General features: G+C 34.8%; 1 protein-coding gene across 2 annotated transcripts in view; it reads right to left on the reverse strand.

Moving 5' to 3' along the window:
* ZFYVE9 (zinc finger FYVE-type containing 9) overlaps nucleotides 1-16,236 on the reverse strand; it is a 195,671-nt gene that overhangs the window by 54,080 nt on the left and 125,355 nt on the right. For both annotated transcript variants that reach the window (XM_004438556.3, XM_004438555.3), the window contains 3 exons: nucleotides 11,830-11,950; nucleotides 8,537-8,659; nucleotides 6,538-6,693 (listed from right to left, as the gene is read on the reverse strand). In XM_004438556.3, coding sequence (XP_004438613.2) covers nucleotides 6,538-6,693; nucleotides 8,537-8,659; nucleotides 11,830-11,950 — 400 coding nt within the window. The remainder of the gene's footprint in view (nucleotides 1-6,537; nucleotides 6,694-8,536; nucleotides 8,660-11,829; nucleotides 11,951-16,236) is intronic.

A 16,236-nucleotide genomic window follows, 5' to 3' on the forward strand; every position in this document is an offset into this window, starting at 1 on the left:
CCAACATCCATTTATGATAAAAACTCTCAAAAAAATGGGTATAGAAGGAAAGTATCTAAACATAATAAAGGCCATATTTGACAAACCCACAGCCAACATCACACTCAACAGGGAAAAACCAAAAGCCATCCCTCTGAGAACAGGAACAAGACAAGGGTGCCCAATCTCACCACTCTTATTCAACACAATACTGGAGGTTTTGGCCAGAGCAACTAGGCAAGAAAAAGAAATAAAAGGTATTCAAATTGGCAATGAAGAAGTGAAACTCACGCTGTTTGCAGACAACATAATTTTACATATAGAAAATCCTAAAGAATCCATCGGAAAACTATTAGAAATAATCAACAACTACAGCAAAGTTGCAGGGTACAAAATACACTTACAAAAATCAGGTGCATTTCTATACTCTAATGATGAACTAACACAAAGAGAACTTAAGAATACAATCCCATTTACAATCGCAACAAAAAGAATAAAATATCTAGGAATAAATTTAACCAAGGAGGTGAAAGACCTATACAATGAAAACTATAAGACATTATTGAAAGGAATTGATGATGATATAAAGAAATGGAAAGATATTCCATGCACAGAGATTGGAAGAATAAACAGAGTTAAAATGTCCATACTTCCTAAAGCAATCTACAGATTCAATGAAATCCCAATCAAAATCCCAATGACATTCTTCAAAGAAATAGAACAAAGAATCCTAAAATTCATATGGGGCAACAAAAGACCTCTAATAGCTAAAGCAATCCTAAGAAAAAAAGAACAAAGCTGGAGGCATCAAAATCCCTAACTTCAAAATATACCACACAGCTATAGTAATCAAAACAGCATGGTACTGATACAAACACAGACACACAGATCAATGGAACAGAATTGAAAGCCCAGAAATAAAACCAAACATCTACGGACAGCTAATTTTTGACAAAGGAGCTAAGAACATACAATGGAGAAAGGAAAGTCTCTTTAATAAGCAGTCTTGGGAAAACTGGACAGCCACATGCAAAAGAATGAAAGTAGACCATTATCTTTTGCCATACACAAAAATCTTTTGCCATACACAAAAATTAACTCAAATAAAGACATGAAGGTAAGACATGAAACCATAAAACTCCTAGAAGAGAATATAGGCAATACACTCTTTGACATTGGTCTTAGAAGGATCTTTTTGAATACCATGTCTACTCGGGCAAGGGAAACAAAAGAAAAAATAAACAAATGGGACTACATCAGACTAAAGAGCTTCTGCAAGGCAAAGGAAACCAGGAACAAAACAAAAATACAACCCATCAACTGGGAGAAAATATTTGCTAATCATATATCCGACAAGTGGTTAATCTCCAAAATATATAAAGAACCCACACAACTCAACAACAAAAAAAACAAACAACCCGATCAAAAAATGCACAGAAGACACGAATAGACATTTTTCCAAAAACGATATACAGATGGCCAACAGGCACATGAAAAGTTCAACTTGATTAGTTCAACATCACTAATCATCAGGGAAATGCAAATCAAAACTACAATGAGATATCACCTTACACCCGTTAGAATGGCTGTAATTACCAAGACAAAAAATATCAAATGTTGGAGAGGATGTAAAGGGAACCCTCATATACTGCTCATGGGAATGCAAACTGGTGCAGCCACTATGGAAAACAGTATGGAGATTTCTCAAAAAACTAAAAATAGAACTACCACACGACCCAGCTATCCCACTACTGGATATTTATCCAAAGAACTTGAAATCAACAACTCAAAGAGACTTATGCACTCCTATGTTCATTGCAGCATTATTCACTATAGCCAAGATGTGGAAGCAACCCAAGTGCCCATCGACTGATGAATGGATAAAGAAGATGTGGTATATATATACAATGGAATAGTACTCAGCCATAAAAAAAGACAAACTCGTCCCATTTGCAACATCATGGATGAACCTTGAGGGTATTATGTTAAGCGAAATAAGCCAGACAGAGAAAGACAAACACTGTATGATTTCACTCATATGTGGAAGATGAACAAACACATGGACAAATAGAACAGATTAGTGGTTACCAGAGGGGAAGGGGGTTGGGGGGTGAACATAAGGGGTAAAGGGGCACATATATATGGTGACTGACAATAATGTACAACTGAAATTTCACAATCTTATAAATTATTATGACCTCAATAAAAAATATCATAGTGAAATAATATATCAAGCTACTAACTTGATTATTTAAAAACAGCATTCTTAATAAAACATGCATAGCACATAGATATTATGCATATCTGTTTTTTAAGAACTGCTGCACTATTTTTGTTTGTTCGGTTTTTGTTTTTGTTTTTTGTGAGGGAGATCAGCCCTGAGCTAACATCCATGCCAATCCTCCTCTTTTTTTTGCTGAGGAAGACTGGCCCTGAGCTAACATCCATGCCGATCTTTCTCCACTTTATGTGGGACACTGCCACAGCATGGCCCGACAAGCTGTGCATCAGTGCGCGCCTGGGATCCGAACCAACAGAGCGTGTGCACTTAACCGCTACGCCACAGGGCCGGCCCCTGCTGTACTATTAATATATATACAGAGGCTACTGACATACTGTAAAGAATATTGGTCTGGGAGCTTTGATTCTAATTCTGCCACCCACTAGGTCTGTGATTAAGGCAAGTTGTTAACACTCTAGGTCTCATTTTCCTCATCTAAAAAGGAAGCGTTTGTACTAAATGATCTAAGATATCTTCTATTCCCAATATTTTATGAGCTGTAAAATGATTCCTTTTCAAAGAGAGACTCTTATAGCTCACTCGCTTATGCTTTTGAAATGTTCTTTACTTAGATATACATGTACATGCCCTCACCCTATATTATAGATAATATTTAAGACAGCTTAGATGTATTATGGTCTAACCTGAGATTATCACCATTATCTTACTATCAGTTCCAAGTAATTTTTGTTGTAGAATTTTTGTATTTTAATATGATAGTTCAAAATGAACTCTGATGATATAAAGGGATATTTTTTAAAAATGAGTAACCATTTATGGTAAACACATATTTTAATGACGAATGTAATGATTCACATCCTTTCCTTGCTGGTATTTTTCAGAGTTCCAATCAAAGCTCTAGTCTCTTCACACTGGCCTATCCTATTCACAACCATAGTTAAACTATCACATAAATGCTGGGCCTCCCAAATCTGTATTTTAGCTCAGATCTACCTCCTGAAGTCCACATCCATATATGCATCTTCCATTTACATATCACCATCTGTTGTCATTATTTCAAATTTAATACCCTGAACAAAGAACTCATTGCCCACTCCTCTGCCAAATCTGCTCTTCTATTCACTATCTCAATGAACAAGAACAAAGTACACTCAGGTGCCCAAGCCAGAAATCTGAAGCCAGCTTTGACTTGTCCCCTCTCACCCCTCACATCCAATTAGTCAGCAAATCCTACTGAACTGAAGCATCACTGTCTTCTATATCTCTTCAACACTCCTTATTCCCACTGCCATTACTTAACTTAAATCCTGATAATTTCTTAATCTCTTCCTGGATCCCTACAATAGCTTTTTAAAAAATCAACTTTAAAATAACAAGTGTTGGCGAGGATGTGGAGGAAAGGGTACCCTTGTGCACTGTTGGTGGGAATGTAAATTGGTGCAGCCACTATGGAAAACAGTATGGAGGGTCCTCAAAAAATTAAAAATAGAACTACCATATGATCCTGCAATTCCACTTCTGGGTATTCATCCAAAGGAAACAAAAACACTTAACTCGAAAAGATTTCTGCACCCCCATGTTCATTGTAGCATTATTTACAATAGCCAAGACATGGAAACAATCTAAGTGGCCATTAATGGATGAATATAAAAAGAAAATGCAGTATATATATATATATATAATGGAATATTATTCAGCCGTAAAAAAGAAGGAAATCTTGCCATTTGCGACAACATGGATGGACCTTGAGGGCAATATGCTAAGTGAAATAAGTCAGACAAAGACAAATATTGTATGATGTCACTTATATGTGGAATCTGAAAATATCAAACTCATAGAAACAAAGAACAGATTGGTGGTTGCCAGAGGTAGGGGGTGAAAGGTGGGTGAAATGGGTGAAGGTGGTCAAAAGGTACAAACTTCCAGTTATAAGATAAATAAGTACTGAGGATGTAATGTACAGCAAGGAGACTATAGTTAACAATACTGTATTGTATATTTGAAATTGCTAAGAGAGTAGATCTTAAAAGTTCTCACCACAAGAAAAAAAAATTTGTAACTGTGTGATCATTTCACAATATATACACATACATATGTTGAATCATTATGTTGTATACCTAAAACTAATATAATGTTATATATCAATTATATCTCAATAAAAATATTTAAGTCAATTTCACTTATAATTTATGTACAATAAATTGTATATAATTTGAGGTATTATAGATAAATTGAGGTATAATTTACATATAATAAAACTCACAGATTTTAAGTATATAGTTCAATGGGTTTTGACAAATGTAAACATCCATGTAACCACTATCCCAATCAAGATATAGAACATTTACATCATCCCAGAAAGTTCCCAGAGCCCTCTAGTCAATTCCAGCACCTGCACCCCACCTCACTCCAGGCAAACATTGATCTAATTTCTGTCATCACAGATTTCATTTTGCCTGTTCCAGAGAATCATATAAATGGAATCAGGTAATGAGCACTTTTTTGTGCCTGGCTTCTTTCGTTAAGGATAATGTCTGTGAGAATCATCCATGTTGTTGTATATATCAGCAATCTGTTTATTTTTTATTGTTGAGCAGTATTCTAGTGCTTATCCACTGTAATGTTTGTTTATCCACTGCAATTGCTTCTTAACTGGTCTACCGGCCAGCAACGTAGACTTTGATCCATTTTCATACTGCTTCTGGAGTCATCTTTCTAAAATGCAAATCTGATTATGTCCCTCATTTCTTTCAGTGATTCCTAACTGCCTACAGAATAAAGGACAAACTCCTAAACAAGACATTCACGAACCTTCCATGCCCTAGTCCCTGATGCCCTCTCAAAACCTACATGAAAATACAATTACTTGGACCCTCAATGCCATTTCTCTGTTTAGAGTTTTTACATGTGAATACATTCACATTGAGGAGAAAAGTGAATGCTTGTCATTTCTGGAACTAAATTTAGGTCCAGGGTATTACATCACCCGGAGGCTCTAGATGACTTCAAATTAACCCCAAATGTTTTGGAACTGACACAGTAAATACTACAATGTACTTCACAGGTATCACGGGTTCCGTTTCCAATGTATAGCCTTGTCCTCGTGTAATATTACACCTAAATTATCATAGAGACTAATTAAGACATAAAGGCATAATCTTTTATGCATAAGCTATAACCACACTAACAATGAAATCCTATATCCTGCTTTTGTACTTATTTCAAGAGCATTGTTACACTCTATTCATAAATATTACTTTTAATGGCTAAGAGTTCTTAAATGGCTAAGAGTTCTTTAGATGGCATACATCTAAAAAGTGTAACAGTTAAACTTTTCACCTATAAGCTGGGCATTTAGGTTGTCTCAATTTTTGTGTTAAATTTAAGTAATGCCACAATAAATACTTTCATGAACAAAGTGTACTTTTACATTTTAGATAATTTCTTTGGCAAAGAATCCCACAAGGGGAATTACTGCATTCAGAAAGTATGAATAATTTATGGTTTTAATATATTTATAAAATATTATCAAATAACATATGAAAATAGTTTAAATAACCTGGCCACCCTCACCTCCCCCAAGCCTTGTTCCTCAGAGACAATCTCTTTGATTATTCATTTGTTTTAGTTCCTATCCTTATAATACTCCTTCCCCATTTATCAACTATAGATATTATTTTTTACTTCCTGTTATGATAAATGAGAGTTTAGCTCAATTACACCACTTCTTACCTCCTCTGTTAAATCACAAGGAAGTTTAGTTGTAACGTCAAATAATACACTTAAATATATTTCTTTCTCTCTCAACTATTAATAACATGTCCTTATATTAGTATCCTTAAGTCTTCTCCAACTTCCAATAGCTGTGCATTTACTTTTACATTGTTACAGTTAATAATATTTACAATTTATTTTGAAACCATAATAAAGTGGTCCATACTAGTCATTTTTAAAACTTGAAAATTAAGAGTATTTATATTATGATTATATAAATATTGTTAACTCAAGAAACAAGTGGTAAGTTATGATTATGCTTCCTTCTACCAGGTACCAATACCATGACCACTAAGCCACTCAAAGGAAAATATTCTTACCTCAAGGTCAATGGATTCTCTTACAACTCTGATTGCAGTCTTTGTAAAATAATAACCACCACATCAGGTAAAGTCCTAAAATTTGGAATTTCCTCAAACAATGGCAAGTTCTAACTTGCCATTAATACCAAAGTTCAATGCCAGGCTTCCAAATTTTGCATCTGAGTCCAAAAATTTTTATCATCTATAAAGGGTGCAGACTAAGTCATAAAGCATTCCCACCTGCCAGAGCATCCCGATAAAGCTGCACAAAATGATTAAAGATATCCTTTGGCAAACACTTTTCATCCGGCAGACATTGTAGAAGAATGACTATCTCAGACTGACCCACCGCATGCATTCCCTTGGTTGTGAAACACCAGCACTTCCTGTTCACATCTATAAATGGAATAAAAATAGAAAAATAAAGACATTCCTCTCAATTCTCACCCTTAAAAAAGGCACAGAAACCTATGTTATAATATAACAAAGAATAAAATAGATCATACTGAGTCTGTATAATTCAACTGTGAACAGTCACCACACTGAGCTAAAGAACTATTGTAGAAAATAAAACATACCAATGCCTCTGACTCTAAGCAAACACTTAGAAAAACAACTGGAAGGGAAGTAAAAGAAGTAATAGTGAAAGAAAATTAAAACTTCAAACTTTTAACTCTATCATTAAAAGGTGTAATTATTAAAATAAACAACATTCCATTAAAAATAAGATAGATAAAACTAAACTATGTATCCTAGGCTATAATGATTAAAGGATATATTCTCCCAGCTTTATTTTTTTAAAAAATCACTTTACCAAGAGAAATAATTACTATGTAAGACTAGAAACAATAATAAAAGCCAATATTATAGCTTTGGATTCAGGTTGTGGTCTAAAGAAAATATTTTTTTATGTACACTTATTACATTTAATCTCTAACTGAAAGATTCTAGCTATTTTAGTTATAGTCCTTTCTGGGAGAAAATTCTAGATAATCAGCAGCATAAATTTTACTTGGTTTCATGCTGTAACAAGTGGTGAAAAAGATGGCTGTTCTGGACTAGTTACTTCCACTCATTCTCTTTAAGGCTATGCAGAGTCCCAATTGCACAGGCGATATGTAGTTAAAAATAATATTCAATCCTCGACACTTTTATCATTTGTACTCCAATACAATGGGATCCCCAAAGGAATGAAAAAGGATTCAAATAAAATTATGGATACTATGATATAAATCAAAATTAATAAAAGAACCCTTTTTTTCATTTTTGGAATAGTTACTATATACCTAAACAGGAGGTGCCCAATCTAACTATATTAAGGTGGTGTAGACTTCAGGAATTCTAGGTCAGCTATTTTCTAAGTGTGACTTATAAACTAGATATGGTAAATTGAAATTTCAAGCAAATTATTTTAAAATCTGATCCTAGAAGGAAAGGTAGCAAGCATTAATAACTGGTCAAACATACAAGGGTGTGATTAGCAAGTAAACCAGAAACCTGCATTTCATTTATGTAGAACCTCTAAGGCAGTAGTATATAGGTGTTTCTGGTTTCTAAGTTCAACTTAAAGCAAGTACACAGTGGTAACTGGAGGACTGTTCCCCAGGGCTTTCTTCCTCTATCTAAAACTCTGCCTATTAACATTCATCCAGAAAAAGTGCATTCTCTGTTTTCCAATATATCCTGGAATCAAGATTCTAAGTTACTGTCTTCTCTCTCATTCTGATGCCCAAGAAGCTAGTGTCAGGAATTGAGAAGTTTCTTCTGAACCTTGACTTATGATGTACTGAAGTTTTACTGTGTGTTAGTTAACTAACACTTCTCCCAAATAAGGTTTTACACCATGATTAAGGTTTTTGAGATTTAAATCTAGCATGTAAATTGTTTGACCTTCCTGGATAATTTATCCACCTCCAGTTATTCTGGTGGTGAGTTGTGACTTAGCATATCCATTTCAGGAAGAACTTAACTCAGATCAGTTCAAGTTTTGTTTGGCTTTCTTCCATGAAGAATTCATCTATCTCAGCCCTATGACTAAAAGCAAGAGTTTCAGTTAGTTCCACAGTTGTCCTCTAGGATACATAATTTTATACAAAGCAACTTCTTTAGTATCCAGTTTTCAGTAACACGTGGCTCTATATAAAAATACTCGTGTATAATGAATTTGAAAGTTTTATTTATTATCTACAAGCCAGTAAAGTATCTCATTTTAATTTTAAAAAACAAATTTCTAACTTACAATTTACAATTTTAACCATTGACAACAAATTTGCATTTAAAACAAATACAAGTGGGTCAGGGCCACCATCTTCCAATTGCTGCATTACTGAAATCTGTGATGGTTTCTCTTCCACAGCATAGTCTGTAAGGGGAGAAAACAATGTAAGAGATTGGTTAAAGGGACAAATCAAGAAAAAGATCTGATAAAGGAATGGGCTGATTATTCACAGGAAAGACATAGCATTTGATTCACAGATAGCGCGAACATAGGTTTATTTGCACCTGCTGTCTCAGTGTCATGTTAATAGTGCCCCTTTCACTCTCAGAAGTGACCGAGTCCAGTTTGGATAACGTGGTTATCCTATGCACAGACTTTTCCACAAAATGGTTTGTGCCATAATCTAAAGACGGCCCTTTTATTTAACAAAAATTCTCCAACTATCATAATAAGAATTTCACATATTACATATTCTAAGACCAACATTTAAAACAATCCATGAAAAAAAATAAAAAATAAAACAATCCATGATATATAAGAAAGCGATAATACACTAGTTACCTCTGGAAAGGTTATCTAGGGGTTGAGGTAGAGGGGAATCCTACTTTTTTCTTTATACCCTTTTGTACAGTTTTGAGATTTTTTACCATTAAAAAATTACTTTAAGAAATGCACCCAGGGCCGGCCCCGTGGCTTGGTGGTTAAGTGCGCGCGCTCCGATGGTGGTGGCCCGGGTTCGGATCCCAGGCGTGCACCGAGGCACCACTTCTCCGTCCATCCTGAGGCCGAGTCCCACATACAGCAACTAGAAGGATGTGCAGCTATGACATACAACTATCTACTGGGGCTTTGGGGGGAAAAATAAATAAATAAAATCTTAAAAAAAAAAAAAAAAAAGAAATGCACCCAGAAAATAAACTAAAAGTATCATAAGTGATTGGTTTCACGAGACAATTCCTCTAAGTATAAGTGAAGAATTCTGTTCATATATCATCCAAATCACCAGTAAATCATACATTTCTGAACATGGACAAGTTAATACTTGAGACTCTGAACAGAACCTTTCCCATTTAATCCCTGCAAGCACAGTACGTAACATTCAGCCACCCCATTTTAAATTATGGTAGTCCTCTCAGCTTGAAGTCAAAATCATGGGTAGTAACCACTGTAGAATCTAAAGCTATTGGAAAGAAATTGAAAACCTGAAAGTTGAATGTTGTTTGATTGGTCTTATATAAACTGCAGCATTAAGGGACAGCCAGGTAGAATATAATTACACCATTTCCTACTGAAAAATGGAAAACAAAAAACTATTTTTAGGGTGTAATGGGAAATGTCTACCCTATTGATGAAAATATTTATTGGAAAGAGAAATAACAAGTGACACTAGGAAAAAAAAGGAAAAATTTTTATGAAGTGTTTCCACTGGAACACAAAACTGCAAAATTCTGGTGAAGAGATAATAATATGGTTTAAGTAAGTAAATATAGATAACTAGTTGTTGTTTCTTGGTAGGAGAGATTTTGACAATTAGATTTAATGGATGTGACATTTAATGAAAATGGAACCCTGCAATCTTATTTATTTTAACAACAGAGTTAGGCCATTTAATTTCTTATTAATCTAAGATTTATTAAAATAACAAAAATTTGAAACCTAAGTAGCAATTTTATTAACAAAAGAATATTTTTAGGGAGTCCTGGTAAAGGAGCAAAGGCATTATATAATCAAAAGCATGCTTTATGTGAAAGATTATCGTTGAATTATCTGGGATCCAGCTGGATTTGATGTAGGATACATTTAGCCAACACTGCTGAGAGCCTGCTACAGGCCCAGCACCATCCTAGGAGCAGAAGACACAAACATGAACTAAGACTGAAGGAATTCATGGTCTAAATGAAAGAAGCAGATCTACAAAATATTTAAATTACAATGAGAGAAGTATTAATGTAGTAACAGTCTATAAGAATTTCTATTAGACCAGAGATAAGGAAGCAAAACACTACTACCAAGGTAGCCTAGGTAAGGATTCAGAGAAAACCCATTAATCTGGATTTTGAAAGGTTGAGCTCTTCAAGGAGTCTAGAGTATAGAAGGGTATTTTAGGCAGAGGAAAGGAAGAAAAAAGGAAAATATTAATTACACGCCTAGTTTGTACCAGACACTGTTCTTGCTATGTACTTTCAGATATAAAATCTAATCTAATATTCACAATGACACTTAAGTAGGTGTAGTTACATACTTTAAAAAAAATGGCTAGGAAAAAGATTCAGAGAGGATAAACGACTTGCCCACTGGATCACACAGCTAGAATGGAATGGTACTGGTATTTAACCTCAGGTTTGTTCAGCTCTGAAGTCCGTTCTCTTCCCACATAAGAAATTCCACAGCATAAGAAAAAAGCATGCAAGTATGAAAAGTGAATATTCAGAAAACAGTAAATAACCTGCAGTGTGTGTGTAAGATACTGTGGTATTGACTGGAAATAAAGTTAGAAAGATTCAAGTTGAGATAAGGTTATAAGGAACACTGTATGCTAAGATAAGTAATTTATACTAAAGGTACTGGGAATCCATTGAACGTTTCTAAGCAAGAGCAATATATGATAATATCTATATTTGAAAAGATAACTGGCAACGATGTGGAAGGTAAAATAGAGGAGAGAAAGACTGAAGGCAAGCAGACCAGGTAAAAGACTAGGACAAAACTGAGGAGAGATTATTGGTAAACCATCTCCTGAAGATGTGCTGACTGGATGCTGATCTGGATACATCAGCAACAAACTTTCACATAAAGTTAAGCATTCTTTTGATTGGATAGTAATTTTTCTTACCAGGACTCCCTAAACATATTTTTTTAACAGTAAAATTGCTATTTAGGTTCAGTGCTCTCCACTTATTATCTGTACATTTCTGAATGTATACTATACTTCAAAACAAAAAGTTAAATTAATGTACTGACTGTATCAAGTGGGCCAATCCTAGAACCATAAGCAACTCTTCAGAGTATTATATGCTTTGAAATATAAAGAAACAACTTCCAACGAAAATATATTGTATTGTAAATATATTACAATTAAAAATTATATGCCCTTCCAATGAATGAAATGACATTACAATAGAAAAACATACACATCTAAGCATGCAAGATTTGCAAGCATGCAAACAAACAGCAATGATTGTTTTCATGGGACTGACCAGTTGCTTTTTTTGTTGGAGAAGGGTGGTTATCACTCAAATTCTGTCTCATTCTCTTAATTAGAAGGAAACATCTGCATATGTAACTATCCCTGTTTAAATATTAAGTCTACATACCTCCTTTTACACCAGTGGAGATGAGAATGGGAGGAAGGCCATCTTCAGGAATAAGGTTCATTGCACTTCCAACAGGACTTCCAACCTGAGTTATACTCCCAGAGAATAGAGAAATATCCGTCTAGGAAAAGCAAATCAGCTAAGTGAGCATTACGGAGAGTCAAGACTTGGGCAGAATATAGAGTCAAGAATATAAATATGAATTTAAGTGAAAATTTGAAATTCATACTTTTTGAAAGATAGCACAAGATACTCATTAACCTGTGGTTTCCCAAGGAACTGGGCTTATACTATTAAAATGGTTCTAATTCTATAGATTCTCCTTTTGGCATCATCATATCATAATAAAGAAAGAAGAAGCATTGTAGCTTGGGTTAAAGCTTCCTTTACCCGGGTTTCTTTTGTCATATAAGAAAAATATTTTTAAAAACTGCAGTGCCAACAGAAACAAAATTTCAATATTATCTCATAATTTCTGAACTTTTAATGCCTTTAGGTCTACTTAAAATTTCATTTATATTGCTTTTTCAAATTAACGTTGAGGATAGTGATGATGGTTGTACAACAATGTGAATGTACTTCATGCCACTGGATTGTGCACTTAAAAATGGTTAAAATGGTAAATTTTATGTTATATATATCTTACCATGATAAAAAAAGAGAACAGAATTAACTTTGAGAAAATGTGGAAATTAAAATAGACCATCGTTTTCCATTTACTATGCAATGAAATAAAACTTGAAGTTCATTTTTCTTTGCATTAATATGCATATCACATTAGCTATACTTAATAAAGTATAATGCTGCAAAACACACTTTGGGTGGGGTTAAGTCCATTTAATTAATGATTTAATAGAATATGCTCAAAGATCTATTAAAATGATGCTCTCCTCTCTACATTCTCCATAACTCAAGTAAGAAAAAGAAGCTTTAAAAAAGTTGAAAGAAAAGCACTTAAAAACTGTTTTTTCATACATATAAGAATGTTCACAGCAGCTTTACTCATAATAGCCAAAGACTGAAAACAATCCAATTGTCCGTTAACCGGAAAATAGATGAATTGTGGTATCTCCATATGATGGTATACTACTCAGCAATAAAAATATTAATTTTTTGATGCATACAACATGGATAAATCTCATAAATATTAGGTTGAGTTTAAGAAGCTAGATACAAAACATTATATACTATATGTTTCCATTTATATGAAGTTCAAAAACAGGCAAAATTAAGCCATGGTGATACAAGTCAGAATAATGGTTACCCTGAGGAAAGAAGGGCAGATATTGACAGAAAAAGGGCATGAAGGAATCTTCTGGAGTAATGGAAATGTTCTGTATCTTCCCCTGGGTGGTGGTTATATGGTGTGTGTGTGTGTGTGTCTATATATATATTCATCAAGTAGTTTCCTAAAGATTAATGCTCTTTAAGTACTTTGGTATATATATTTTATACTTGAATAAAGATTAAAACTATTAAAAAAAATATGCCCATGTCTTGCCATACTTTTGTCTATACCATCTACAATTTAAGACTGTAAGTTTTTAGTGGGTTTTTGCTAAAATTTTGCAACATTCCCACTACCTCATCATATAACAGGAAATTTGGAAAATTTTATTGGCAAACAATTATAAACTGATTTGAAGTTCCAGTATAGGAAATAAAGTAATCTACTCTAACTTGCTATTTTTTTTTTTTTTTTTTTTTAAAGATTTTATTTATTTTATTTTTTCCCCCCAAAGCCCCAGTAGATAGTTGTATGTCATAGCTGCACATCCTTCTAGTTGCTGTATGTGGGACTCGGCCTCAGGATGGACGGAGAAGTGGTGCCTCGATGCGCACCCGGGATCCGAACCCGGGCCACCAGCATTGCAGCGCGCGCACTTAACCACCAAGCCACAGGGCCGGCCCTAACTTGCTATTTAATGATGCATAAATCCACCTTTTAATGTCATAAGAAGTGGTCATTTGGTGTTTATTTAAATACCATCTGTGAAAATGAATTTATTTCATTTACTGAACATTTATTAAGTGACAGGCCATAAAGTGGAAAAAAAATATATTCCAGTCTGGCCTTAAAGAATTTGTTTTCACGGGCTGGCCCCGTGGCTTAGCGGTTAAGTGTGCGCGCTCCGCTGCTGGCGGCCCGGGTTCAGATCCCGGGCATGCACTGACGCACCGCTTCTCTGGCCATGCTGAGGCCGCGTCCCACATACAGCAACTAGAAGGATGTGCAGCTATGACATACAACTATCTGCTGGGGCTTTGGGGGAAAAAATAAAAAAAAATAAAATTAAGAATTTGTTTTCCCTCATTTTACCAGATAAATATTAAAATAGAGTGTTGAACAATGTGAGAGTACAGAAATAAAACAACAAACCTGGTTAAGTTTCTCTTAAACTGAGCTGAACCTTGTTTCCCTATAACTTTCATTCACTAGAGCTTCCTCATTCCCTCAAAAATATTTGTTTTAAGAACCTATCATACAATCTAAGAGATATAAACAAAATGTAATAGAAAGAAAAAATCATCACTGTATAAACACCGTAATTATAACTCATTCAGGCAAGAACTGTCAAAGGACAGTAAAATCACTGGCTGAAAGATTGTTGGGGAACAGGACACTCACAGTCTCCAAGTATCACCCCTCACATTACTTATTAATTGCAAAGAGGAAAAGCTCCTTTTGAAGTGGAGAAATACAGGAGACATCAACTTAACCAATTATCAAACTGATACTTCTTGATGTGTTCCAGTAAGAAACGACCATCAGGGTTGGACCCATGGCACAGTGGTTAAGTCTGGTGCACTCCACTTCAGTGGCCCAGGTTCACAGGTTTGGATCCCGCGTGCAGACCTACACCACTCGTCAAGCCATGCTGTGGCGGCAACCCACATACAAAATAGGGGAAGACTGGCAGAGGTTAGCTCAGGGCAAATCTTTCTCAAGTGAAAAAAAAAAAAACAGGAAGATTGGCAACAGATGTTAGTTCAGGGTGAATCTTCCTCACCAAAAAAAAAAAAACAAATGACCATCACTTATATAGTATTATCATTCTTGCCAAAAGTGTTTAGTCTGAAAATAATCATGAGAAAAAAATTAGACAAATACAAATTAAGGACACTATGCAAAATGTGACCTAGATGTGTCAAAATATTAATGAGACAAAAGACAAAAAAAAATAATAAATAAGTGGGAGAACTGTTCTAAATTAAAGAAAACCAAAGAAACACGACAACTCAATGCAATTGTAACCCTTGACGGGATCCTGATTTTAAAAAATAGATTTTAGGGGGGCCGGCCAGATGGTGTAGTGGTTAAGTTCCTGCTTGGCTTCAATGGCCTGGGGTTTGCAAGTTTGGATCCCAGGCGCGGACCGACGCACCACTTGTCAAGCCATGCTATGGTGGCGTCCCATTTAAAGTAGAGGAAGATGGGCACGGATGTTAGCCCAGAGCCAATCTGCCTCAAGAAAAAAGGAGAGGATTGGCAACAGATGTTAGCTCAGAGCTAATCTTGCTCACAAAAAAATAAAAAAACAAACTAAAAAATAGATTTTATTCAATAAAGAAATTTATATATATATGTACACGTTTATAAATTAAAGCTATAAAGAACATTATTGGGACAATTGGGGAAATCTGAAAATAAGACTATATATTAGATAGTCTTATCTAATATATAACAGAAAGGGATTATATATATTATTATATATATATAATATATTTATATATAAAAATATATAAAGGGATTATATATATATAAATATATAACAGAAAGGAATCCACTGAAAAAAAGGATCCTATGTGTATACTTTCTAATTTTGGTCCTAGGTGGCTCTGTTCTCTCACTGACTCCAAAAAAAGTAGTTGGTATTTGTCCTCTTCTGAAAACTAGGCCCCAAGAAAAGAGAATCCCATTAGCCCCGAAACTGTGACCAGTATATCCTATAAAGACAAGGTAGAGGTGCCAGCACAGTATGAGCTAGTTTCCTTAGGAAAATTATATGAGTCTTCCATTCATTAAGTCAGTGGTTTTCAACTTATTTTTAAGCTTTGGAATCCTTTTTAAAAATCTTAAATGGAAACATAATATGTAGAACAGAAAAAAGTAGATATGCTCAGGTAGAAGAGAAAGGAATACAAGGATTCTTCAGCTGCCTTCATATTGCTTGGCCTTTCCTCACCGTGGCACTCCTAGGAGGCCACGACAGACTCTAGGGAACATGGTTTGAAAACCAACGTATCAAGGGCCAGGATTCCCTCTAACACCTCTAGCTACAGAAGTAGCCTGAGTTCACCTGAGAACGACCTTCATAAGAATCTTTCTCCTGAACAAACCTCCAACGATAGAGCAAAAAAGAACTGATTTTGCCACATTTACTTTAACGCTACACACACACACAT

The sequence above is a fragment of the Ceratotherium simum genome, chromosome 22, assembly GCF_057802395.1.
Source record: "Ceratotherium simum simum isolate JZ-2026a chromosome 22, ASM5780239v1, whole genome shotgun sequence".
Lineage (NCBI taxonomy): Eukaryota > Metazoa > Chordata > Mammalia > Perissodactyla > Rhinocerotidae > Ceratotherium > Ceratotherium simum.